This window comes from Cynara cardunculus, unplaced genomic scaffold (assembly GCF_001531365.2).
Source record: "Cynara cardunculus var. scolymus isolate 2C unplaced genomic scaffold, CcrdV1 Un_Scaffold_863, whole genome shotgun sequence".
Classification (NCBI taxonomy): domain Eukaryota; kingdom Viridiplantae; phylum Streptophyta; class Magnoliopsida; order Asterales; family Asteraceae; genus Cynara; species Cynara cardunculus.
The window spans coordinates 10,126-37,721 of record NW_020200634.1 but is presented as its reverse complement, the minus strand read 5'-3'; the positions used below and the strand labels follow the sequence as shown (position 1 = coordinate 37,721).

The 27,596-nt window shown below is 36.8% G+C and overlaps 1 protein-coding gene across 4 annotated transcripts; it reads left to right on the top strand.

Annotated features, from left to right (window-relative positions):
• Window positions 1-6,891: 6,891 nt before the first annotated feature.
• Window positions 6,892-25,638, top strand: LOC112502059 (phosphoglucomutase, chloroplastic). 4 transcript variants are annotated; one of them, XR_003067616.1, is made up of 23 exons: window positions 6,892-7,182; window positions 7,257-7,322; window positions 7,411-7,455; window positions 7,558-7,650; window positions 7,739-7,791; window positions 8,181-8,232; window positions 8,313-8,381; window positions 8,644-8,712; window positions 9,839-9,961; window positions 10,044-10,096; window positions 10,278-10,356; window positions 10,454-10,518; window positions 10,603-10,670; window positions 11,777-11,895; window positions 11,964-12,038; window positions 12,148-12,263; window positions 14,100-14,241; window positions 14,350-14,431; window positions 14,518-14,564; window positions 14,634-14,711; window positions 14,813-14,918; window positions 14,990-15,108; window positions 25,264-25,638. XR_003067616.1 is itself a non-coding variant. In XM_025105877.1 (22 exons), exons 1-22 carry the CDS (start codon window positions 6,958-6,960, stop codon window positions 15,055-15,057), a joined length of 1,893 nt encoding a protein of 630 aa, XP_024961645.1. In that variant the 5' UTR covers window positions 6,892-6,957; the 3' UTR covers window positions 15,058-15,263. The 4 variants fall into 4 exon arrangements, 1 of the variants encoding a protein (XP_024961645.1); XR_003067617.1 differs by lacking the exon at window positions 11,964-12,038; XM_025105877.1 differs by lacking the exon at window positions 25,264-25,638 and having other exon boundaries at window positions 14,990-15,263.
• Window positions 25,639-27,596: the final 1,958 nt, after the last annotated feature.

Sequence of the window (27,596 nt, the reverse complement as noted above, 5' to 3'; positions counted from 1 at the left end):
GGGGTTGGTTCATTTGTTAACCATATATTTGGTATTAACTATGTGAATCAATTATGGACTTTAATTATTTCAATCTATGGATTAAAACATTGGTGGATTTTTTGTAAAATGAATACGTGTTATGTCTAAATGAACAATAGTGAATAGGGTAAAATTGGAAAGATCATGAGCTTTTATTATGCATCGATTTCAGTTCTCATGAATCTCTCATTCATCCTTTTGGGTGTGTTTGGTATGCAGACTACATGGGACGGGACGGGACAAAAAAAAATAGTCCCATGTTTGGCATGCCATGGACAAAAAATACATGGGACAAGATGTGATTATTTTTAAATTTGATGGGACAAAACTTGATGATTTTTGTTCCACCAAAAGGTGGAACAACATGGGACTAAATACAAATTGACTATATTACCCTTGTTTCCAATAGAAAACCTAATTACCTAAGCTCTCCTTCATCATCGTCTCTCTTCCACCATTCCACGAGGAGCTCCTTCCACATCGCCTCCTTCCACACCGACTTCTTCCACCACCTCCTTCCATATTTGATATGATTTCTCCCTCTCGTTTCTTTGCTGCGTATGATTTCTCTTTGCTGTGTACGATTTCTTTTTTGCGATTCTTTGCTGCGTACGATTCCACATCGTTCCTTCTCTTGGATTCTTGATTACCAACTGTAAACCCCAACTATATGAACTTCTAAAATCCATGGGAAACAATAAAATTGTAACAAGGAACTGTATACACTGTAGAACACCTGGACACAAGTTGTTGTTTGGACTAATATCACACTTTATAAGATGTTGGGGCTAGAAAAGAGTTACCTGGTACAAGACATTAGCACACTCATCATAGATAGCAACCCAATCCTTTTTTGCACCATCAGACTTTGGGTCAATTTTCTGAAGATTTTGTGCTATCACCTGAGAAAAAAAATGTTGCAACAAAAAATCATATAAATTAACTCAGATGTAATAAGGATGAAAAGAAAAATCAACTAACTTAATCGTGAGGACTGAAAAAGAAAAGCCACGGATGAGTTATTTACAGTGATCTCATTGTCATTGTATATCAGTATGATAAGTATCTTAATGATCTTTGTTATTGTATATCATTTTACAATCATTATATGATATAAAATAACATTGAACAACATTTAAGGGTAATATGGTTATTTTTAACAGTTTTGTCCTGTCCTGTCCTAGTCGTACCAAACATGGGACAAACAATTAGTCTTGTCCCGTCCCGTCCAGTCTGCATACCAAACACTACCTTTGAAACTGAAATCAATCACATCTTACTTGTTCACTTATGAATGGTTTAGTAGTTCACCAATGAACATTTATATGATAAGTATTAAGTAACAGAAGTTGGTAGTTATGAAAATTGTTCACTAATGTACCTTTTATCGATTTTACTTGTGGATTAGTGTATCTCGTTCACACATGAGCATCATGTGAATTGGGTTCATTAATGAATATATCATTCAAAACTTTAGAAATGAATAATCATTTGAATCAATATGTTTAATGGTATTGTGTTCATTTTGATTATCCATCATTTAAATTAATTTGAACATAACCATTGAGAATCTTGAAAATATAATTATCATGCCTAAAAATATGCGAAGTATTTTTTTTGTAACATCTCATTTAATACAATAAAGTAACTTACAAATGAAAAATATTTATGTATCATTAATGATTGACTCTAATGATTGACTCTAACATTTGAAGTAAGCATGACGAAAGAATAATTCTGATTGGTTCAACGAGTTCACACAGTTAACATCATTTTTTTGGTTATGTGTGTGTGTGTGTCTATAGGGAAATGTTCATTTGAGAAGTGGTAAGTATTTAAGAAGTAAAGAAGTGATAATAACCTTTCATTTAGTCAATATTTGCGACTTTGACTGTGAAACTGTGGATAATTCCTCGCACAGATATGCGGAAGATAGAGGGGTAGTTTCGTAATTTTAACAAATAAGCGGCAAAGTGTTCATATGCGAACCCATGTGATTTACGTATGAACATATGTGAATCACATGTGAGCTATTTATTTTAATTGATTCACATATGAACCCACATGTTCATATGTGAATCTATTAATTGGTTCGTATGTGAATCAGTTAATTGGTTCATATGTGAATCACACGAGTTCACATATGAATCCGTTTGCCGCTATTTATAAAAGTTACATAATTACCCATCTAGTTTTCGCATAGTCGTAAATTTTGACCTGTCAAAGCTGTAATTTTTGACCAGTTAAATCCGATTTTGACGGTATAAATGCTAGAATCACTTCTTTACTTCTCAAATATTTACCACTTCTCAAAATAATTTAAGATTATATATATATATATATATAAACACTAGTTTGGGTACACATGCAATACCTTGGGATCTCAAACATTTTTTGTAAATTAAATGTATATAGTTTATGTTCATTATAAACTCCAAAATTTATAATTAAAATACATTTGAATTTACAAAAAACATTGAAATCTAAAATTAAATGTCCTTTAGTAACCCAATTTTAAATATTATTTCAAACCAAAAGAAAAAGAGAAAATTATAATATTTAACTAGTTATGTATTCGTACAATATGGTGGAATGTGAAATTTTATGATAAAATTACTAATGGTAAGTTAAACCAGTCAAATAAAATTTTAAGTTATATAATATAAAGAATAAGCAAATATTATTATATGATATGAAGCATAGACAAATATAAGTCTGGTACAAATTAAAATGCAACGGTTTACAAATATTATTATATGGAAAAAAAAAACAACCATAAGATTATAATTACTATGCTAAGACTTCACCTAGGAAAAAAAAAAAAATATATATATATATATAGACTGACTTGAGATTATGTGAAACTAAGGGTTTTTCGTGAGACCCGTAAGACCAATTCTCAACTATTGGATTAGATCTACAATCTGAACATTCATAATCACAAAATTGTCACGAGACTTCTCAATAATCATAAAATTGCCACCGTACAACTTTAGACCATTAGATCATTAGCTTATAAAGTTGATCAATGAACATAAATTGGTCTTACGGGTCTCACGAAAAACCCTTGGTCTCAAGTTAACCCAACCCTATATATATATATATATAATGGTTCAAACGAGAACGCGAGAACATCCTTTTAGTATAGACAATCGCATGTGATATTATTATTCCATCACATATGATACACATGTGATACTAAATCAGAGACGCGGACGATTTTCGATGCGATCTTGGTTGCGAGCCAAGTCGCCTTTACACCACTAAGCCCCCTCACAAGTATTATCACATGTGATAAGGGTGTTGTTGATATGATACTATAATCCATCAAGACCATCACATGTGATGCTAAATCATTGACGCAGACAACCTTTGGTGCGACCTAAGTCGTAGAACACGTCGTCTGCACATCACATGGTCCCTTCACGCGTATTATCACATGTGATAAGGGTATTCTCGCGTTCTTATAAAATGGAGATGTTCACGTTTGAACCTCCACCTATATATATGTGTGTATGTGTATATATATTGTGTAATAATATGTGCACAAGTTTTACCCAAACAGAATTGTAATATTGTTGGAATTCATAAAAGAACTTATATGCTTACAACTAGGAGTGCTCACGGCCCGGGTTGATCGGTTTGGAGCCGTTTTAACAACCCAACCCAATGTTGGCGGTTTGAAAATTTTCAACCCAACCCAACCCAAACAAAAGTTTAACCCAACCAACTCATTCGGGTTGATCGGGTTGTGTTTAAATAATGTAAAATCACATAAAAATAAAGGAAACTTTCCTTTGAAATACGACTGACCATTCAAGATAAGATGCAAGTTCATCAAATATTTAGATATTACAATAAAAATGTTTAAACCAAATGATAATACATCAATCAACAACAATAGTTTTAGACGTTTCCAACCTCGATGTTTTCGCTTTCTTGACGTTGAGGTTGGTCATGTCAAGATTGTCATATACAATTCAAAGCTAAAGTTAAGGTCGGGTTCATCGGGTTGTCGGGTTGGTCGGGTTTTTTTGGGCCTGACCCGATTCCAACCCAATAAGGTCGGGTTGGCTAATTTTTTTATCGATCACGCATCGGGTTACCTCGGGTTGGGTTTTTTTTTTAAATCGGGTTGGGTTGGTCGGGTTCATCGGGTTTTTGAGCACCCCTACTTACAACTGTATCTTGTGGGTATCAACAAACAATCGTAACTCATCGGCGTTAAAACTGTAATCTACAACTTGATGGCTTGAAGTAGAAGAAATGATGTTTACATTTGTAACTCAGTGTCGGTGTTTAACTGTTGTCACAAATGTGGCATATCCTTCACAATAATGGATTCAACGGATTATAGAATAATAAAGAGATATGAACGATTATTTAGAACACAAGAATCCTCCATAAGTAATGAGATTTAACATTGCTTCTTTTTAGATGATGAATATCTAATAATTAGGCATGGGATCACACAAGTATAAGTGTCCGATTTTTATGTTTGTTTTTTTCGTTTTAGAAAAATAATAAAGAAGCAACTAAACATGTTCTAAATTGGTTTTATTCAAATAACATTTGTATTACGTGGTTGAGGATGTTAGATGAACCCTCCTTTCATCGTGGTTAAATCATGTATTATAAAATACAAAAACATAAAGAAGATATATCAAAGTATGAAATTCATTAATTGGTTGATGGTAATTTAGGAGCCGTTTGCTAAAGGCTTACCCGATAAGTGCTTACTGTGTCACTTTACCGCATTAGATGAACATGACAAAGATTGATAATCTTAACCAGTAAGAATGATGTAAGGACCGAGAGTCTTATCCGATAAGTGAGAGTGACGACTCTTACCCGGTAAGCATCTACCATCAAATTAAGGGGTGAATCTCGATTCAAAACCTAAGGAGAAGAAATAGATTTTTTAGCCAATCAAACCAACAAATTAATCATTCTTACCTGGTAATAATCTCGGAATAACCAACGATAAAAGAATCAAAGACAAAATGAGTAGAGTACCTCTTTTGTTGGCAGTGAAAGATGGTTGATTGGTAGCCGAATATTTTCTTATCTGCTTGAAACTTGAAGAACAACAGCAAATACAAATTTCAAAAAACCAACAGATAGTAAGGTTTGCAACCATTGTATACATAAAACAAGTAAACTTGGTATAATCCAAATAAGAATTGATAAGAGTAGGCAAGCAACGCCCTCATGAAATGGATTGGACGCATAAGTTCGGCAACAACAAAAATAAAAATGGTACAATGAAGCATATAGCTTTTGCAATTGCAAGTGGATCACTTACACATTCACATATCGTATCCACATCTTTATAATCTACGACTCAAAGATCCAAAAACCAAGTCCCTAACAACAACACACCAATAAAAAATAAAAAGACATAAGAAGTAGATAGCTTTTGTACGTCCCTAACACCAACGTACCATTTCATACCTTTAATTCCGTTAGGCACATGCACAAGACCACTCCTTTTTGTCATTCACCAAAAGATGTATGTGAATCTTTCTTTTCAATTAAGCTCTCTCACTGCTTCTTTTTTCATTTATAAATAACTGTAAGTATTGCTTGATACAAGAGATGACATAGGAGAAGTACACCCTTAGCGTCTTTGATCCTGTTTTTCTCAATTTATTTCCAAATGAATTGGATGACCGGAAGTTGGATGGGATACGGAGAAGCCATGTTATGATGGATTAATAGATGTAGCCAATCGTCTTATGCTTGCCAACCAGCTCTCAAACCCAGGAAGCAACTGTAATAATGACAATATTCTTCTCCTTCTTCTTCCAAATAACCTAACCTAAAAATGGCAGAATCTATTTGCACAAGATATCCATGAAAAAATTTCTAACCCTCATTACCAAAAATCTTAGATCCACCACTAAAGATGGCGTAAATATTTCTTTTTTATACCTACAAATAACTGTAAAAGACAATATAACATATTGTAAAAAACAAGAAACCAACTATACAGTGTGTTCAATAATTTATCTGATAAATATTATTGTTAAGTAGTAAACGAAAACAGATAATCTAATTCATATAAAAATTATACTTATTGATGGAACAAAGTTGGGGGAAAACCAAAGGAATCATTGCATAATGAAAACTTTTAATAATCTCAAAGGTATAAAATAAACAAAAGAGACCAACCGTTGCAAATGACAAAACACAAAGCAAGCCACAAATTCAAGGGCATACAAGCGACAAATACCACAAGTTAACAACACCATTTGAAATGCATATTTTCCCGAATAAGATGTTATGAAACCTAATAGGCTGAGGGCTGACATCAAAATCGTTCAAGGAGGAACCTTAAACAAACTAAGCTTATGATAAATTTTACAACAACAATTATAAACAAAACAAGACTTCTAATTGGTACATCGACATTCGTTAATTTTGTAATTAGAGGACATTCATTCCAAAAAGCGCGACGACCATATTAGTTATAGTTCAATACATCTTTTCTGTTTCGATCCCAACTCTCAACCGTTTCCGTTTACCAAAGAAGTTTGTAGTGAAATGATACTTTTTGTGATGTTAAGGGACTATTGAGATCGTTTTTCATAATATGAGGACATTAAGTGTAATATGAACATAAATGAAGGGAGGTTTATAAAAATATACCCGGAGGAAAATTTCCTTAATCACACACATGCTAGTCACGTGAAGAACGGGTCCAAGTTCCAAACCGTGATCTCGCGCCAGCAAAAAGCAAGCGGGCCTATCACGCAACGACACGTAAGCCGAGGTGAACACCCGATAAGCCATTCGTCGACTATGTGGCTGGCATTAGATTTTCAAATCCGAACTCTCCGTCACCGTCGATCTCTCTCCCTACCTCCATTTCTCTCCCACCGTCAATCTTCGCTCGACACCGCATTCCGGTGCTGATCCAAAGCTTACAGAGCAATGGCGATGGCCGCCGGTTTAGGAACCTGTATTTTCTCTCTTCCATCACTCCAGAGACTCAGCACGGCTACCACCACTGCCGCTTCATTCTCTTCCCTCAGAACCTGTTCCCCATCGTCCCCCCTACTCTTCTCCACGATACTAACTCCAAAAACTCGACAATACTCTTCCGCAATGAAAGCTTCTTCTCCTTCTACAACATTCACCGAGTCCCAAGATCTAAAGGTAAAGATATGCGTGTAAAGGTGTGGCCTTTATTCAATGGTGCTCACTGTTGTCTTCTTTTTTTGTATCAATAGGTTAATACAATTCCTACGAAGCCGATCGAAGGTCAGAAAACTGGAACTAGTGGTCTCCGGAAGAAGGTCGGTTTCTTTCTCTTTTCGATTTTATTAATTATGTTGGCTATTATCCTTTCGACGTGGACTGACGTTTCATTTTGACTTTGATAAGGTTAAAGTGTTTATGGAAGAAAATTACCTTGCAAATTGGATTCAGGTTTGAATTTAATTGGTTTAAAATGGTGAATTGATCTATGTGTCAGGGTTTCTTAGTTGGGTTTAGTGTTGAAATATATTTGATTCATATGTTTGTAATCAGGCATTATTTAATTCGTTGCCACCTGAGGATTATAAGAATGCGTTGCTAGTATTAGGAGGCGATGGTCGATATTTTAACAAAGAAGCTGCACAGGTAAGTTCTATTCATATATCATCTGAAATGCTTTATGAACTGAATAGTACGTCTAATTTGCTACACAATGGATGAATCTTAAATGCAGTTGATTATTAAAATTGCTGCCGGAAATGGAGTTGGTAAAATTTTGGTCGGCAAGTGAGTCTCCTGATAATTTAATCTTTATTATATCGATGAGACAGTAGAAAATTTTAACTCGCAAGATGGGGATAATTTTTTTTGTTGCATCTATTTACTGTTTGTGGGTCTGTGATTTTAGAATTTCTAGAAACAAGGATCAGATTTTGTTGATAAGGTTGAATCACCAACATGTGTTACTTGAGTTAGGAAACAGTACATGGTCATTTATCTGGTGTATTCATGCTTTTTGAAAACACCACTTCTATTTTATGTTTGTTTAATGAAAATTCAATTTTTTGATGTTAGATTCAAATGCCTTGGCAATGTTCTCCTTTTAGAATGTGGTACAATTATTCAGATTGCATCTATCATTGCTGTATCATGACCTTATAATCCTGTCTTTGAAGGGAAGGTATTTTGTCGACACCAGCTGTATCTGCTATTATAAGGAAGAGAAAGGCAAGAGCAGTTTCATATTTGCTTTTTATATAATGTGAGTTTAATTAAAATACCACTCATATGTACTGTTGCATTTTCAGGCAAATGGTGGTTTCATAATGAGTGCAAGCCATAACCCTGGAGGGCCTGAATATGATTGGGGCATCAAGGTGAATATTTAGTATGTCTGTTCTTCATTACCTATAATTGTTGCGCACACATCATGGACTTGTGTTCCCAACTTATTCAGAGGCATTATTAGCTGATGCTTACGGCAACCCTAGGGTATCTGATATAGCAGTTGGTTTATATTTCCATTTCTTGTGTCTTTTTGCCATTGTTGAGAAATTTGAGGTCCATCACATAATCTAAATATTGTCTTTCTGCTTCATCAAGAAGTACATTCTGATACACATTGTGTTTTCTTTGCAGTTCAATTACAGCAGTGGGCAACCTGCTCCCGAGTCCATCACTGATATGATCTACGGAAACACACTTTCTGTATGTTATTTCTCCTCTATCTCTGTATGTTTGTTCGTACATGTCTATAGATTGCTCCTTGTTTATGATCTATATTTCTGTACCCATGAGTATAGCTGTGTAGTATATAATTAATTTGTCTCGATGTGTGGCAACGGACTTTCTCAACATTAGGTAAAAGAAAATTTGGTTACGGTTGATCAGAACAATTGCCTTAAGTTTGCTGCTTTTATTAGCTTTGCTTGTTTTTACTCAGTTTTAATCAAAGTTTCCTTGAAGTCCAAATTTGGGAAAAATCACATCTTATGATTATAAATAAATCTGTAACTTTGTTACAATTTGAAGTACTTTTGTTCACATGGGAATAACTACATGACAGTTTGTCTTCTACTCCCTTTGTCCATAGAGTTATGATGTTTGACTTTATAGCTTATAGAACCATTATTTTTTTTTGAAAAGCATATAGAAGCATTAGATTATAGTAGATGTCTAGTATACCCTTCAATAGCTACAAAAAAGGAGGGAATCTACCATGCCAATTGCAACTGCTACACTGCTTTAACAAAATCAACTTAATGAACACCATTAAAATTTTCACCTGATTCTTGGGACTTTACATTCTTATGACTTTTTTAAGTTAGAAAAAGTCAAAGGTAAATAGTATTGTCTATTGAATAGAGATAAGTGATATTTTAATATGTAAATGGATGTATCTAACAAATGTTTACTGAAGTGGATATTATAAAGATTGAATGTATGGTTATGATATTCATATTTGTTTTTGATTTCATTATGTGTTATTAAATACAAATAATATTCACTTTAAAGTGATAAGGATAATAATTTGTATAAACTATAACGGTTGTGAGTCATCATCTGATTCATTGATAGTCTTATCTATATATGCTATAGTAGACATTGCCACATTTCTGCTCATCTTAGTATGCAAATCTCTCTTGTTTGTTAGTTTCCTTTTCCCTTGTCAATTTTGTATGTCTTTTCTGCTCATGTTAATTTCTTTTTTTTTGGGTGGAACTGCAGAAGAGTCGAATACATTTTGTTTTAGAATGACATTATCTTGCTTCTAGAAGAAATCAGTTCTCTTATGTTTCTGCACTGAGCTCTAAATTCTACTAGTGCTATGCAGATATCTGAAATAAAGTTAGCAGATATTCCAGATGTTGATCTTTCAAGTGTTGGAATTACAAAATATGGAAACTTTAGCGTGGAGATAGTCGATCCAGTCTCTGATTATTTGGATCTGATGGAGGTAAAGAAAAAAACAGTGCACCCTCTCTATATACATGATCTTCCTTTGAATTTGGTATCATTTACTCGTGTCTTCGGTGCAGGATGTCTTTGATTTTTCACTAATCAGAAGTCTTGTTTCTCGGTCAGATTTCAGGTATAAACATGTGACATGCTTTAATGCTTTATCATGTTCATGATTGCTAGTGTACCAATATACTTTTTGTCAATTCCTTATTTTGTTGTCCCATTTGTCCAAATCTCTGGTGTTCGGTGTGGCGGGCGCCATTTAAGGGAGACAGGCTAAGCTTATGATTTATCCGTCCATATTTTGTCAGGTTTACGTTTGATGCAATGCATGCGGTCACAGGTGCTTATGCAAAGCCAATTTTTGTAGATAAGCTTGGAGCTAGTCCGGTATGTTATAAATGTGTAATATCTTGTGTGGATGGCTGCTATTCGAGCTGCTACAGTAGTTGTTTATAGTCATATTACTGAATGGATTTTCATGCAGGATTCAATATGTAACGGAGTGCCTCTAGAAGATTTCGGGCACGGTCATCCTGATCCCAATCTAACGTAAGGACTCGGGCTATTAGCAGGATTTCTTTGATTTTAAGCATGAAGACTTCGCCTTGTTAACTCTCTTTATTTTGATGGAAGGTATGCAAAGGATTTGGTCAACATTATGTATAGTGACAATGGACCTGATTTTGGAGCTGCAAGTGACGGTAAGTTGTAGCAATAATGGTTGGAGCTTAATCTATTGGTATACTGATCTTAATCAAGCGTTTTGTATGTATACTTGGTGTCAAGTATGTTTACTTTTTTTCAGCATAGTTCGACAGATTGTCGTTATTCCACTCACCCCCAAAAGAGACCATAAAAAAGTAAGAGAGCACGACTGATGTTTAAGCAAATAAAGCAGAAAAGTTTCCACATATTGAGATGGCTCCTCTGGGCAAGGGATGAATCAATACTAGAAATCTTCATTTCTTCTCTATTGTGAATCTATAATTTGCCAATGCATTCCCAATTGGTTGCAGATGTTCAAGCTAATTTAGGTTCTTTCTCTTTGGCCTTTAAAGTTCTGTTCAGTTTCTGTTCACTGACTGCTGCTGAGCTTCTGTGGGCATGAACTTTCAGGCTACTGGAGGAGCTATTTATTTAAAGCTGTTGACTCACTAAGCTTTTTAAATACTCGACTGTTCACCTCTCTCAAATTAGGATTTATTCGTGTTCTATAGTTTATAATAGTATTAAAGTAGAAAAGGGTGGGGCGAGTGGTGTGAACGCTAGCATAGAGCATACCAAATAACTATAATCAATTTCCAGATAATACTGGGTAATATCTTAATTTGTACGCATTCCATATTTGTTTAACTGAAATCATACACCTGCAAGCTTTCAACAGCAAGTCATAAAGAAATCAGTTTTGGTCAAAGGCTTTACTGCATATCAATTGCAACTTTACAAGGTATAATAGTAGAAAATTATGAGCTTCAGAAGTAGTGTCCATTTGTGTAGATCCTTTGTTATCTGACAGCATGTCATCTCGAAGAAAGTATGTTTTTTGCGGTTGTTTATAGTTACTATCTCATACTCAGGCTTCTTCTTATTCTCTCTGTTTCCACTTTCTGTTTGATATGGTTGTTCTGTCTAATTTATCTTGTGGTCATCTTTCTGTTGTATTTGGAACTTAAATATAGCATTCAAGGGAGATGGGTGTTGTAGGCAGTTGATTTCTCTGAACTTGTTAAGCTGTTATCAGGGCTCAACTATGATAAACCTTATATTGCAGACTGCATCCTGAAATTTCTATTACAATGATTTACAGGAGATGGTGATAGAAATATGATTCTCGGTAGACAATTTTTTGTGACTCCGTCAGACTCTGTTGCTATTATTGCTGCTAATGCACAAGAAGCTATTCCATATTTTCAGAGTGGCCCAAAGGTAAAAAGGTTTTGAAAATTCTTTTATCTTGTGTAAACAGAAACTTACTTAGGCTATAATAATTGTAGGGTTTAGCGCGGTCTATGCCAACAAGTGGTGCACTTGACCGTGTGGCTGAGAAATTGAATCTCCCTTTCTTTGAGGTTTTGTTTTTTCTTTTTTGTAATTTTAGCTCTATTTTGATGGTATTCTGCCTAAAAAACCCTTCTATGTAGAAGTGTGATCTGTACCGACTGAAAAATTTGGTTCCAGGTTCCCACTGGTTGGAAATTTTTTGGGAACTTGATGGATGCTGGAACTTTATCAATTTGCGGGGAAGAAAGTTTTGGGACAGGTTCTGACCACATTCGTGAGAAGGATGGTATATGGTACATGTCTGGTTTGGTCCAACAATGTATTCTCTTTTATGATACTTTGTAGAGTTGATCTTATCTGTTCTGGATGCTTGGCATCTCCCCAGTTTGTATTATAGTCCCATGAGGTGTTGATGCTAATCGTGATCTATTACCTCATCCCTAAAGGCGAACAGCCCTTCCTTTTAAGCTAACTCCAGTGAGTGGTTTCTTGTAGCCACACATGGAGTGATGAAAAAAGCAGTAAAATTAGGAAGGACTGTGCATCAGTTTGTATACTGTCTAACTGTACTGAATGCCACTCACCAGTAAACTTGTATATTGGTATCATTCTGCTACTTAAATGATACTCTGGTTTGGTCAACCACTGGGGCCCCTTATGTTTTCAAGTTCAAGACATGTCACCTTGAGGAATGAACATAAGCACCCCAAAAGCTTGTGCTACTGCATAGCAATGCATTAGTTCTGAAGCATCTTCTTGAACCATCACACCTTGATATGTGAATAATTATCTGTTAATATTAAATTACTCTTCCCTGTTCTCTATGTTCTTGAGATCTAGGAGGTCCCCTCTTTTTTTCTTCTTGACATGCCTTTGCTTGGTTAATTCTCTGCATGCAGTACTGCAAGCTCTATCAGACGGCCACATTTTATTGGTTATGGTGTCATCCTCATTTTCTTGCTCCAATTACTTAGCGGCTTATTCTGTGTTCTCTCATACAAAAAGTTCCCTTTTCAATGCTTATTTGTCCAAAAAGATTATGTTAGTGGAATCAACATTAAGACCAAATTGATATTGCCAGATTGCCCATTCGTTAATGATTTTTATGGGAGCCATTTGTTATTTTATGTCTAATCTTGCATAAATGGTCCCAAAAAGTTGTTCTTAAGCTCCTTCTAGATTTAAGCGGACTTCTCTTTCTGGGACAGAGTATGTATTAGTCTATTACAAGTAATTAGAAGACTATTACATACAAATGATCTTGTCCTTAAGCCTATCCTCCTCTTTGGCGGGTATGTCCTTTCCTTAAGACACTGATTATGTTGGATATGTGCTAATTTGCTTTCTGCTGACCATTTTAAATGAAGCAGCGGTGAAGTCAAAATACTGGTTATATACTGATCAGCAATGTAAAGCAAACATATTTATAAAGAGTGTTTTCAAAGTAAAAGACGATGAAACTTAAAAAGAACCATTCATGAAAAATGTCTATTAATACTCATATATATTCAGTCTGTAATGAGGATAGCTATGCTGCTAAAAACACTACTGAACAAGTGAACATATTTAAAATATGTCAAATTATAGAAGGTTCAAAAAGTTAATCAACTTAACCCATCTACTTTGTGTCTGACATCCATGATTAACAATGGACATACATGCTGTTTGCCCATTACTACTAACCCTTATATGGTACACTGACTCGTATATATTCAGTCTGTAATGAGGATAGCTATGCTGCTAAAAACACTACTGAACAAGTGAACATATTTAAAATGTGTCAAATTATTGAAGGTTCAAAAAGTTAATTAACTTATCCCATCTACTTTGTGTCTGATATCCATGATTAACAACGGACATATATGCTGTTTGCCCTTTATTACTAACCCTTATACGGTACGCTGACTCAACCTAACCCCACAAGAATCCCAGGTTGGCAAATTAGGGCATCTTTTATCCATACCGTTGTAGGTCAACACACAGTGCACATTGGTTAAAAATGCCCCCTTTTGTCTTCGACTTTATAACTACCATTGTGTATTTTAGTGCTCCGGCTTATAACAATGTGTTTAGAATTAATTAAATTCAGTATTGTGGAGTTCTATTTGACTTTGTAATGTGATTGACAGGGCTGTGCTAGCTTGGCTGTCTATAATTGCATACAAAAACAAAAACAAGAACCCTGGAGAGGAATTAATTTCTATATCTGAAATTGTAAAGGAGCATTGGGCCACTTATGGCAGGAACTACTTCTCTAGATACGACTATGAAGTAATTGCCATTTGTATATTCATGATTGATTTTGCAAAACTTGCTTAAAGTTGAGTGCACTGACCTTGTGTTTTCACTGCTACATTCTGGCATCACTGGTGGGCCCAGGAATGTGAATCTGCAGGAGCTAATGAAATGATCAATTATCTTAGAGACTTGATTTCTAAAAGCAAACAAGGGGACAAGTATGGTGAGTTTTCAGTCCATAGTTCAATAAGTTTTTAGAGAAGTACAATCACTGGAGAGTTTGATCCTTACAGAGGTACAACGTTGCAGGGGTTTATAGTCTTCAATTTGCAGATGACTTCACATATAAAGATCCTGTAAGTTGAATAGTTGATGTGCACACACATTAGCTGAAATGTTGCTGAAAGCTTTGGAAAATTTACTAGGTAGATGGAAGTGTAGCTTCAAAGCAAGGTGTTCGATTTGTCTTCACAGATGGGTCAAGGATCATATTTCGTTTATCGGTCTGCACCAGCCCATATTGTTCATTTACATTTTTCTAATATCTGCTCTACAACTACATCAGCTAACTCCGTGGATTAAACATACCTTTTAAAATTTACAGGGGACTGGTTCAGCAGGTGCGACTGTTAGAATATACATAGAACAGTTTGAGCCTGATGTCTCAAAACATGACTTGGATGCCCAAGTGGCACTGAAACCTTTGATAGGTTTGTTCACGATCTCGTTACTGATTATGTTAATTGTAGTATTTCATTAATTTATGTGGGTGTCTTCTCAGATCTGGCACTGTCTGTATCGAAGCTAAAGGAGTTCACTGGAAGGGAAAAGCCTACAGTAATTACATAAATTAAAGTGACTTCTACAATGAGAGTCTTATCGGACGTGATATTGTAGCAGGTGGTCTTCGACTTTCTCATACATGATTATTCTACATATATATATATGTTCTTTTTGTAGAGCATTCATTGGAGAAATGCATGTCTACTCGGCCGTTTACATTGTAAGACATTTTCTAATAGAACGAAATCAGGTCTTGCTTGATTTATTGCTGCATCTTTTTGTGATTTGGCTTCATTCGTTCAAATTCAGCTACTCCAGTTTGTCCTGAACATGAAAGTTTTGATCGATATAGGAATCACAACCAGACGAATAAGGAATGGATGTATAATTATCTTAACTATTGTGAATGAATAGAACATTTGCTTTCCTTACTGTTTAATGTCACCTGCCAACTTGCTGCCGTATTTTGCTGTTCACGTTTTCTTACTGAAATATCCAGATAAGATGATTCTTCAGGGACAATTCATGCTATCAATATTCAATTATTTAATTTCTTTTGCAATAAAATATCTATACGTTTGGTTTGATCTGTTACTATAGTTCATTTTGTGGTGTTTCAACTGAAGGCCTGAGATGAAGCTCTCATATTCCGACACACACTATTGTTAATTCTTATTGCTTGCAAGGGATTTCTCATTATCGTGAGTCTACTTCAAGGTAAAGGGGGACGTATATGTATACTACAAGAGAGGATCGGAAACAACTAAATTTCCAACATATACGTCCTCTCTTTTAAGGTACTTTGGTGTATAGAAAATTGCATCCTAGTGACTAGTGTGATATCTCGTGTTGTGTAAGTACCATAATTTAATTTCTCAACCAATCTTCGGCATCTCCAAGGTCTTCTAGGAGCTCTCCTAGATATAGCTTGATGTTTGGATCATTGGAAAGTAGGATGCCGACTTCCAAGGATAACTTCGATAAGACTATCATGTACATATTTTTGCTGACAAAGGAAGATTCCTTTGCGAGATCAAGCAAACTCAATAGCTTAAAAGTACTTTAAGATTTATGAGATCCTTGGTTTGAAATTCTTTTCAAATAAAGGTTTGGTAGCCAGATCCTCTCATCTCTTCTAATCACATCAGTGATAACAATCATTAACATAGAATGTCCATATGATCCTTTTACCATGTTGCTGTCGGAAGAACACGGAGTATCACAAACACTTGTAATCACTCCAAAGTTTCCAAAGCATGTAGAAATTGAAGAAACCAGCCTTCCCGAGCTCGTTGACGGCCATAAAGTGATCTTCGGAGTAGCATGCTTCAGAGGACTCCTCAACTATAAAACCCGGTGGTTGTACACATAAGAGTCCTCTCAAACACATGGAGAAATGCGTTTTAGTATCAAGTTGCGTGGGCAATAATGAGATGTCTCATTTTAGTAGCTGTGCCAAATGTCTCATATTATGGTCTTTCCCATATTCTTGAGAGTAATCTTTGGCAACAAGTTCGTCTTTGAGACAAGCAAAAGAAACCCGTCTGGGTTCATTTTGATAGGGAACACTCACTTGCAACCGACAAATTTCTTTTCGGCTTGAAGATCAACAAGATCCCATGTCACACTAGCCTCAACTCAAGGGAAGACATTCTTCATGCAATGATTTACGCAATGATGGGACTAGCCTAAGTCTAAACTAGAGCAGCCAAAACACGTATGATGTATTTACCAACACAACTTGCAATATCAAGATCAGGCGTATTTAGGGATGGCAAAAAAAATTGAAACCGATGATGAAAACCAAAAATTTCGGTCGGGTTCAACTTTCGAGGACGAATTTGGCGATTATATCGGTTTTGGGGACAGGGACGCCGATCGCCATCCCGTCCCGTTATATATATATATCACTAAAAAAACCATTCGTTACATTGCCGCCATTAGCCCAACCCTCTCAATTGTAAACCCCCAAATGCCGCTTCAATCTTTGTGCCTCTCCATCAACTACAAAAATCTTGGGTATTTCTCAATGTTGAAGAGTTATGCGGCCTTCTTCTTGAAAATCCAGATTGATTCGAGATATCAAATTTGTGAAGTTATGCCATTTGCAGCCTACTTAATAAATAAACATCTTCAAATCAAGTAAGAATTTTTTAATCCCAAGCTTTTGTTTTGGTCTTAATTCTCGTTTTAAGCTCTGGAAAAATTTGTCTAAGAAATCAAAGTACCAATAGTTCTACATTCACACATTCGAATTCGTTTCAATATTCTCTCAAATTGGAAACAGGCCTCACCTTCAAATTCCTTTCAATATTCTCTCAAATTGGAAATAGGCTTCCCCTTCAAATTCCTCTCCAATTTTCAGGTCGAATTTGATTTTGGCTCCAGAGATTACCAACGGTGAACGGGGAAACTGTCATACCGTCTATAAGTTAGGTCAATAAGTCAATAGAAGGGGTGGTATAAATAGGGGAGGGGATTAGAGGGAAAGACCTTGTGTTTTGTAATCAATTAGGGGTGAACCTTTAGGAGAGACCTGATCTCTCAAAAGCCAGGGAATTATTGTAAGCCATCTGTAGGGATTGCAATCTTTTGATTTCTCTATCAATATGATGAATGTACATCAAGGTATTAGGAGATCTTAAGGAGTATGTTGTCAACAACCAAAAATGTTGGAAACCCTCGGTTAATGCGATCAATATTAAGTTCGTTAAAAGACGAATTGCAGATTGTGAAGAAAGAGAAGAGGGAAGATTATGATGAATACGAGGATGATATGGAATTACATAGAGAACTTGGAGAGAGATCATTCGATCATTTGTACAATGGCGGCAAAGAATTGGCAAAAATTCTAGTGGACAACAAACTAGATTGGGAGGGAAAGGGTTCACAACCAAATCCAGATCCAGAAATGGATTTGAATCTGAAATCAGATCAAAATCGAAATCCAGGTCCAAATCTGAATTTGAACCCAAAATCAGACCCAATTCTAAGTCGAGATCTGAATTGGAATCTGAAATCAAAGCCGAATCCAGAGGAAACAGTCGTTGCGTTCTACTTAACGATGAGGACGACACTCATTGACCTATGAAGAAGAGAAAAGCAAGGAAGGAAAAGAAGGAATTCAAGCCCATTCCATTTACCATTGGCCCGAGCCTGTCCCGAACTTAAAAGAGAGTATCATCTCTTTGTCTAAACCTCTATTTTCGACGGCTTTGAGGAGAATTTGGTAGGACGATGTTCATCGTGAATTACCATCGATGCTAATAATAACTCCGCCATTGCTCCACTTTGGCCATCATTTTACAACCACAACCTTCAACACCGTTTTACAACCTTGACGCTAATAACATCGTTTTCTCCACCGCATTCAACATTCTTGCAACCATCGCCGCCATTAGCCTTAAAACAACGGGTTATCATCAAGGCTTTGAATTGGATATTGGAAGGGGAATTCAACAAGAAAATAGAGGCGAGATTAGAGCTACTCAATGGTGGTGGAGCCACAAATGTGGCACCAACAATTGAGGTACACTTAGATTCTGTAATAGGAATAATTAATCCAAAAGGAATGAAGCTAGTGGGCACTATTGAGGGGGTTAGTGTAGTGGTACCCTACAATTCTACTTTTACAAAAATGGGTGAGACCAAAAGGGGGGAAGTTTGGCTACCTCAAGATGGCAACTACTTAGAGTTTGCACCTATGTTATTCATGGTCGTGGTTGGATAGCCTTTTGCACTTGGTCTATTCACCCTTACCAGTGGCATGGTTACAATTGGAGTTGGAGTAAATAATGATGTTATGATCGATGATGAAGATGCATTGGAGAGGGCTCATGAGAGATGATATGAGAATTTGGATAAAACCGACACTCTTACTCATAATAAAGCCACAATTATCTCTGCCAAAGTATTTATAAGACTCAGAAGGGGTTTTGACATTGGTCGTTTCTGCCGAGGATATTAGTAAACATCTTGTAGCAAAATCATTAATGGAATATGCTTCCAAGTGCCGTTCGTCAAGGATCCTACTTTAATCAAAGATTCTAAAAACGAGAGCAGTGAGTCCACAAAGGATTTCCTTGCAATTCCCAAAAGAGGCATCTAGATTGATATAAACCAGAATCAAATTTTGGTTAGAAACAAAAGTTTGATGGTTGAGAAATGAGTTACAGTCCCAATTGACATTGAATTTTTTTTGGTCGGTCTAGAAGAGAATGCAAATATGAGCATATAAGTGACATATGATTCTAAACTTAATGATGTTATGAAAATTGCATATCTTCTAAAGAGAGAAGGAACTATGATAGTGGAAGGACCTTGCAAGATGGATGTCTTGTCCATTATGTTTACCAAAGTCAATTGGTGAACTACTAGGGAGGTTGCAAATAAGGCTACCATTCAAGAGGTAAGGGTAGAGGTGATGTTGGCTTCATTGGGCTTTGTCTGGAAAGGAAAAGGGTGGGATCTTTCATTAGAAGAAAAAGGTACTTTGTTAGTTGAACAACAAGGGGTCAAGGACTTCACAGGCTGGTACAAGGATGAAGTTGAGAGATTCTTTGGAACAAAAGCTGCAAGTATCCGGTTTGCAATTGCAATAGTGTATCCGTTCTTTTTCTTTTTCTTTCCACCTTGCCCTCAAGGTGAAAGTTGGGGGGGGGGGGGTTTATTGTTATACCTTGGGTCAACAGGTCTATAAGTTCGGTCAATAAGTCAATAGAAGGGGTAATATAAATAGGGGAGGGGATTAGAGGGAATGTACATCAAAAACCAACGAAGAATGAAGATTTTTACCCTTATCGAGTTTCTGACGGGGATCGGGGAAACAACGAGGACTCAATGAGGATATCTGTTAAGATCCCCGACGGGGATCAGGTTTAGTTATTGGGATAGGGATACCAATTACTGGCCCGAACCTGACCCATTGCCATCCTTAGGCGCATTTATATATGAGTTCTTAGTAAGATCACAATTATATGTATGCATGGAGAAGAGGACTCGGAGGAGATCCATGAGAAGTTTCATTAGTTGCTAGATTACCACTGGTGTTATTAGAAACTTGTTCTAAGATGTCAAGTAAGCAAGTACAAAGACATATGGGTTAGAAGATAATTTAGTATGATGAGTAGGGAAATAAATTCTTGATTCAAGAAACATGACATGACCAACATGGTGTTCTAAAAGGTGAGCCATGGTGGTAAGGCACGTCTACCTCGTTCTAATATCCCCTATAACGGCTATTTAAGCACAACCACACCTTTGCATGGCGAAGGACACCATCAAGTATCTTAGGTCCATGTTTTAGGAGGGAGTTTTATGATGATGTTATCCATCGGATAAAAGGACGGTTAAATTGGAGGGCAACCACGAGAGTGTTGTGTGGCAAGGTCTTGCTAAAATTGAATGTCAAATTTTACAGATGAACCATGAGACTATGTTGTATGGGAGCACATGAGAAGAAAGGGGTGACATAATTGACAGATGATTGGATGACCTCTAGTAGGACCATGTTGAACATGATAACAAATGAAGGCTTCTGGGTAAAGTTGGGAGCTGCACCTATTAGAGATAACTTAAAGTGGCGTTTGGTTCACAGAATGTTTTTGGATGGAATGGAATCTGTTAAAGGAATTGGAATGGAATGTTGTCAGGTTTGACCATCTGTTTGGTTGGCAAACATTGAAATGGATTCTGTTAAGGAATTGGAATCTGTCTGTTTAGTTCACAGAATGTAGCTTTGGAATTGGAATGAAATATTGGTAAATGACCAAAATTCTCTTTTTTGAAAATTTTAATTTTTTTACAACTAAAAATACTTGAATAAGACAATTATTTAATATGTAAAACTATAAAATACACAACCCAAATATAACCATAAGCCAAACGACGTTACTAAATCAACGGTCGTCGGCGGTGGTTCAGATAGGTGGTGGTCCGCATATGGTCGGCAGTGGTTCAGATCGATGGAGGTTCGCAGTGGTTCAGATGGAGGTGGTCAGCGGTGGTTCACATGGACAGTGGTTCAGATCGGCGGTGGCGGCGGTGGTTCAAATCGGTGGTTGTTCAAATAGTTGGTGGTCGGCGGTCTCCGCCAATGATTCAGATTGGTGGTAGTCGCCGGTGGTGGTTCGTGGTGCTTCAAGTGGCGGTGGTCGACTGCGGTTCAGATCAGGGGTGGTTCATATCCGTGATGGATCAGATCGGTAGTTGTTTAGATCGGTGATGGTCGGCGGTTGTTCAGATCGGCGGTGGCCGGCGGTGATTCAGATCGGTAGTAGTTGGCGGTGGTTTAGATCGATGGTGGTCCGTGATGGTTTAAATGTCGATGGTCGATAGTGGTTCAGATTGGTTGTGGTCCATGGTCGTTCAGATGGCGGTGATCGGCGTTGGTTCAGATCGATAGTGGATCAGATCGGTGGTGGCCGACGGTGGTTCAGATCGGTAGTGGTCGATTGGTAGTGGTCGGTGGTGGTTCAGATGGCGATGGTTGGCGGTGGTTCAGATGGCGATGGTCGGCGGTGATTTAGATCGGTGGTGGTCGAAGGTGGTAGATGATGGTCATATTGGGTTTTATGAGATTAGGGTATATTGGGTTAAGGGCATATTTGTATTATGAAAATAGAGAATTCCATTCCATCAAAATACCATGTAGTTGCTAAGGAATGTTAAATTTCTTTATTTGTGGAATTTGTAGGATTTTGAAGATTCCTTTCGTGAAAAAGGATGAACCAAACGAGGAAATGGAATTTAGTCAATGGAATTCAACATTCCAATTCCATCAGATTTCTTCAGAATTTGTGAACCAAACGCCCCCTAAGAGAGAAGATAAATTGTGTGACAATGCCTCGTTAAAATTGTATGTCAAATTCCACAGACCAACTATGTTGTATGGGTTTGAGTTGTAGGTGTTTAGTGATTAAGAAAGCACACGAGAGGAAGTTGGAGGCGACATAATTGAAGATGCTGAAATGTATTTGTGGTAGGACTGGGTTGGACATGATAACGAATGAAGTCTACCGGGTAGAGTTGTATCTATTATAGATAAATGAAGAGAGAAGATAAATTGTGTGACAAGCTCTCGCTAAAAGTGAATGTCAAATTCTGCTTACCAACTATGTTTTATGGGTCTAAGTGGGGGTGTTGAGCGATAAAGAAGCCACATGAGAGGAAGTTTGAGGTGACAGTTGAAGATGTTGATATGGACTTGTGGTAGGACGAAATAAAGTTCTCCGGAAAGTTGCGAGTTGCATCTATTACAAATAGATAAAGAAAAAGGAAGATCGTGGTGGTTTGGGCATGTTCTCAAAAAACAAATGTTGGCGTCAATGAGGAGGATCGAGAGTGTAATGGTGCAGGGGTGAGGAAGGACAGGGTGAGGAGAATGTGGAATGAGCATTTAAGGCGGAGGACGTGCTCTGAGCAACTGAGCCTGCACATGGCGGCTTTAGATACTTTCGAGGACATGACATTTGATGGGAGTTTTTGGAGACACATGAATAGGGCAGCAAATTATGTATATGGAATTGTAAGCTTTTGGAGGGCGGAGGGGAGGTGGCGGGATGGGGGAGGGTTAGAGAGCTGGCATTGAGGTTTCCCGGAGCATTGGGATAGATAAAGGGGGGCTCTTTGGTGATAGTCAGGAGTGAGGCGTGGGTTAACTAGGAACGAGCCTCTTGGCTTACTTAGATGTCCTATGGTACTACCATTCTACGTTTCTAATATGTCTACCTTTTTGTACTTTTACTTTCTGTTATGCTTTTACCATACTTGTTTTAACATGCTCCTCTTTTTGCATGCTCTAAGGACTTGTTCTACTTTTCCTAAACTCTTCGTTTGTTATCAAGAAAGCCTTGAACACTTCTTTATCTTTTCAAAATCTTTTTCCGGCAAACCTTTTCACAAAAATTTCTTTAACAAGCCGGGGTTTGCACGGAAACAACCCCTCTACCTCTTGGGATAAAGGTAAAGTCTGCATACGTTCTACCCCTCCTGCCCCTTATTCTGAGTGGGATATGCTGGACGAGTTTGCTTTTGTTTGGCTCTATTAGTGTTTTTGTAGTGTATAAGGTAGTAGTTGACTATAAAGTAAAGTTGGTATACTATATTAGCTTCTATCTTCTATATATGTAGTTAGACAGGTGGCAGCGGTGGCTAGGCTTGTGAAATAGAAACCAGAGAATGAGAAACCATAATGGCCTATGGTGGTTGACTAGGGGTTTGAATCAGGGATTAGGAATCACGATACCAGAGGCTTGAGCTTTTGAATTCCACAAGTAAATCTAAACTGAGGCTACTGTGGCAGCAGTGGCGACTTCTAGGATTTTAACTTGTGAATATAATGGTGGTGACTGCTAGGGTTTGTAGTTGCTACCAACAGTGCCTGCTAGGGTCTTAGATTGTGTTTGAGATGGCTAGGGTTTTGGATGCAATGTTTGTATCAAGATACAACCTGCATTGATACTATGTTGGTTGTAAGGTATTTCTCATTATTGTGTCTCTTTTAAGGCAAAGGAGGATGCATCTATAACACAGTGAGGGCTGAAGATCGCTAACTTTCCCAAATTACATATTCTCAATATAAGTTAAATATACAATGACACATGTAACCCTATTTTAACAATTCCCTTGGTCTAACTTGATTGGGAACATGCTTTGATCCAGTACCAGTCATATCTGGGCTAAGAAAAATCCAATTATCTGAAGTGCAAAATGTGTTTTTTGTGTCCTCTTTACTAATTAACCGTTGTTCCTTGATAACCTTAGCAACTATTTATATGACTTGTTCTATCTGCAGATTTCACATTCTGGTATCTGTTACCCTGTTAGTTTAGTTCTCTTGAAGTGAATATTCAACTTTCTCCTTGGAGCCCCTCACTAAATGGATGTTCAGCAAATCATGTAGCTAATTTCATAGGTTTCAGGCACAAAAATACTTATCGGCTGTAACGAAACCCTAAATCTTTGTCGTTGCAGATACTTTAAACTCCATTTTTCTGTAAATCGAAATTTGTAATCAACGCGGGCTCCTTCCAGCCATGCATACACACCGTATTTGACTTGCTCTGCGTGTCGTTGTGACACATGTCATCATGTGTTCATCTAATTGGTTGTATTGATGATGTACATCTACAAAGCATTGTTAATCTGAATGCATCATGACATCAGTTACACTAGGCATTTAGTCACTTGATGTATCCCAGATTGTAAATAGTCTTTATAGGTTAATGGTTCATGTAGGACCTATCTTCTTTGTAGTCTGGAATTGCTTACTTGATTGTGGTTGTTCTTCAAGTCAAGGGTACAATGGTAGTGCTTTGTTGAACTTTTTCTGGAGGAAGTCCGTCTTATCGTTTTCTTTAGAGTTTGGACCAATCATGTATTCATGATGGGGATTGTTTCCATCCAGATACAAGTCTGTGTGGACAACAAGTATGCAAGAAGATAAAAACCACCATGTTCAGTTTGAGCATCGTTCAACTCCACTTTGGCCTGACAGAAAGCTAAGTGATATCTTGGTAGCATGCACTAAGACAAGAGTCTCTTGAATTGGCATGTGTTATTTTGACAGAAATCAATATAGATAAGAAATGACTTTCTCCAATTGCCGCCATGCAAGCATCTTATCATGTCTAGGTTTGTTTATGGAGTTGGGAGTTTTTTCATTAGTCGAGGTTGAGTAAGTTACTTAAACTATGATCCAATATTATCCATAACTGTTGTTTTGGTTAAATCTAATATCCCATATAACTGTTATTAAGTTGAAGCTGAAGAAAATCCATAACCCATATGGATGGGGATTTGTTTGCTCCCCATATGTAATATAAGTTTGGATTAGCAGACCCACCAAATATAATAATGGTGTTGGTAAGAAAGTAAGGTCTCTTTTTGTGGATAAGAGGGCAGTAAACTGTGTTTGGCTTTAATATGACACCCACCATCTCCTAAAACTAGAGTTGTATCTTGAGATCCGACTTTGTTGGGCATACATATGATATGATATGATATGATATGATGTACTGGAAAGTCTTGTGTCTCACTTTATATCTGCACAGCATTGTGTTACGTGACCACTCCACCATCATGTTGGTTGGGTGGGTCTACACACAAGTCCGTCTTGTACTTGATCACATGGATTTTAGAAATTTGAATTATGAATGAGGACAGTTGCTTTTCAGACATGACAACTTCAGCCACTCAAACCACTTCGTGCACATAACTTAAAACTCATCATCATTATTGATTGATTGAAAATTTATTGATTTACAAATGCAGATATCCCTTGATGATAAGAAAGCAACAGCAGCAGCAGCAGAGCTTTGAAGTTTGTGGGGGTTGAGATTTGGTAAAATATGTTGGTGCTGATTAGATATTGGTATGGTTAAATGAGATGGAGATGGAGATGGAGATGGAGATGGAGATGGAGAAAAAGCAGTGTGTGCATGCTGTATCGAACTTGCAATAAAGGCGAATCAACTTTGTGGCGGGTCTTATCCTGTCACTTCTTTTTGAGAGAGATAATGCAAGGAACTGGTTTTCTGTGGATTTTTCTATTTCAAGTTGAATATGTTTAGTGGATCGCTTCTTTTCTTTTTTCTTCGTGTTACTTGTAATAATGCAATGCCCACAAAACCTGAATGTTTAACCAATTTAAATCGATGTTCTCACGTTTCAAATGCGTAACCCAATTAATTGAGATATTTATGGAAATGATCAGAGTTCATTTATTATGATTTAAATATTTATGAAAGATGATTAGGGTTTATTAATTATGATTAATATTTTATAGGAAACAATCTAAACTTTTATAAGATCACATATTTATCAAATTAAATGGACGGTTGTGATTGAATTGTATAAATTGTATAAATGTAAAAGGTTGCATAATAACTTATCTCTTTCTCTCTACATATATATATATATATATAAAATATATGGGTTGGGTTCCCATGAGACCAGTCTGTTTTCGTGAGACCACTTTTTTACACTTGAAACTTCACAGCGAAAACACTGTGAAGGTAAAAAAAAAATCCAAACCTTCACAGCAAAAACACTGTGAAGGTTACCTTCACAGCATTTTACTGTGAAGTTTAAAGTGTAAAAAAATGGTCTCACGGGTCTCATGAAAACAGGTTGGTCTCACATGATCCCAAGTCTATATATATATATATAGCTAGGTTCTTTTATTAACTCAACTTTTAATGTTAACTATATTAACCTAATGGACCAATATGATTCATTGTTTGTGATAGTTTTCAATAAGATATTGATTATTGGATGAAGGACATAATACACGTAAGTTACATTTTGTATTAATTAATGAGTAGTTACAACTTAATAGTTGCTTGATTGTTGGGATTATGATCATCATTAAATAAAACTAATTTTGATGAAATTGTTAATCTGAGTGAACAAATCGCAAGTAAACATTTTTGAAAATGTGAATATTAATATACACAATGAGTAAATTGTTAATCCGAGTGAACAGATCACAAGTAAACATTTTTGAAACATATTGTTAATATCGTTTTCGGTGATATGAACTCTATGGAGGAAAAAATATTATGAGATCATCGGTGAACATATTTTCATAAGTGTACAATGTTCATTGTTTGTTAATATATGAAAAAGTGGAATAGCCAAGTGAACATATGTGAACATTGTTCAAATATTAATGAACATAATCACATTGTTTACATGTTCGTATAGGAGAGATGTTCATGTGTATATTAATGTTTATAATAATGGAGATTTTTTTATTAATGACAATGGATTAATGTTCATATGAACATTAATGTCATTAAGGTTGCATTTGGTACATGGGACAGGACGAGACATGACAGTACGAGACAAAACTCACTGTCCCATGTTTGACGCAGTATGGGACAGAACAAGAACTCACTGTCCCACGTTTAGCACGACATGGAACATGGACAAGAAATGGGACAAGGTGGGACAACATGAGACAAAAGAGATTTTTTCTTGTTTCACCAAAATAGGTGGAACAAGATGAGATAAGAATGAGACAAAAACAAAAATATTACTAATCTACCATAATTTGATAAAACACCTTAATATGATATTTGTTTTAATGATCATAACCGCTAGTTTCGGCCCTCCACATCCACCTCCTCTTCTACTACAACAACATCCTCCACTGCCTCCACAACCACCGTCTACTAAGTCCATCGCCACCTCTACTATAGTCGACCACCGACTACCATCGTCCATTGCCACCACCACTACCGCCCTTCGCCACCTCCAACTCCTCCTCTACTACCACAATCTCCTTCAGCACTGTCCATTGCCACCTTTACAACCACCATTGACCACCGACCACCACCTCACATTACCACCACCATAACCACCATTGGCCACCATCAAATCCTCCTATACCACAACGACCTCCTCCATGACTCCACAACCACCGTCGACCACCGACCACCACTGTCCATTGCCACCTCTACAAACACCATCGACCACCGACAACCATCGTCCATTGCCACCACCACTAGTACCGTTCGCCACCTCCAACTCATCCTCTACTGCAACAACCTCCTCAACGACCTCCACAACCACCATCGGCCACCATCATTCATTGCCACCTC

Excerpts from the sequence above, each read along its gene's own strand:
- LOC112502059 (XM_025105877.1), top strand. The coding sequence starts at position 6,958 with ATGGCGATGGCCGCCGGTTTAGGAACCTGTATTTTCTCTCTTCCATCA. Across the intron at positions 12,039-12,147 it reads TGAATCTCCCTTTCTTTGAG|GTTCCCACTGGTTGGAAATT; the intron begins GTTTTGTTTTTT and ends ATTTGGTTCCAG. Across the intron at positions 14,712-14,812 it reads GGATCATATTTCGTTTATCG|GGGACTGGTTCAGCAGGTGC; the intron begins GTCTGCACCAGC and ends TAAAATTTACAG.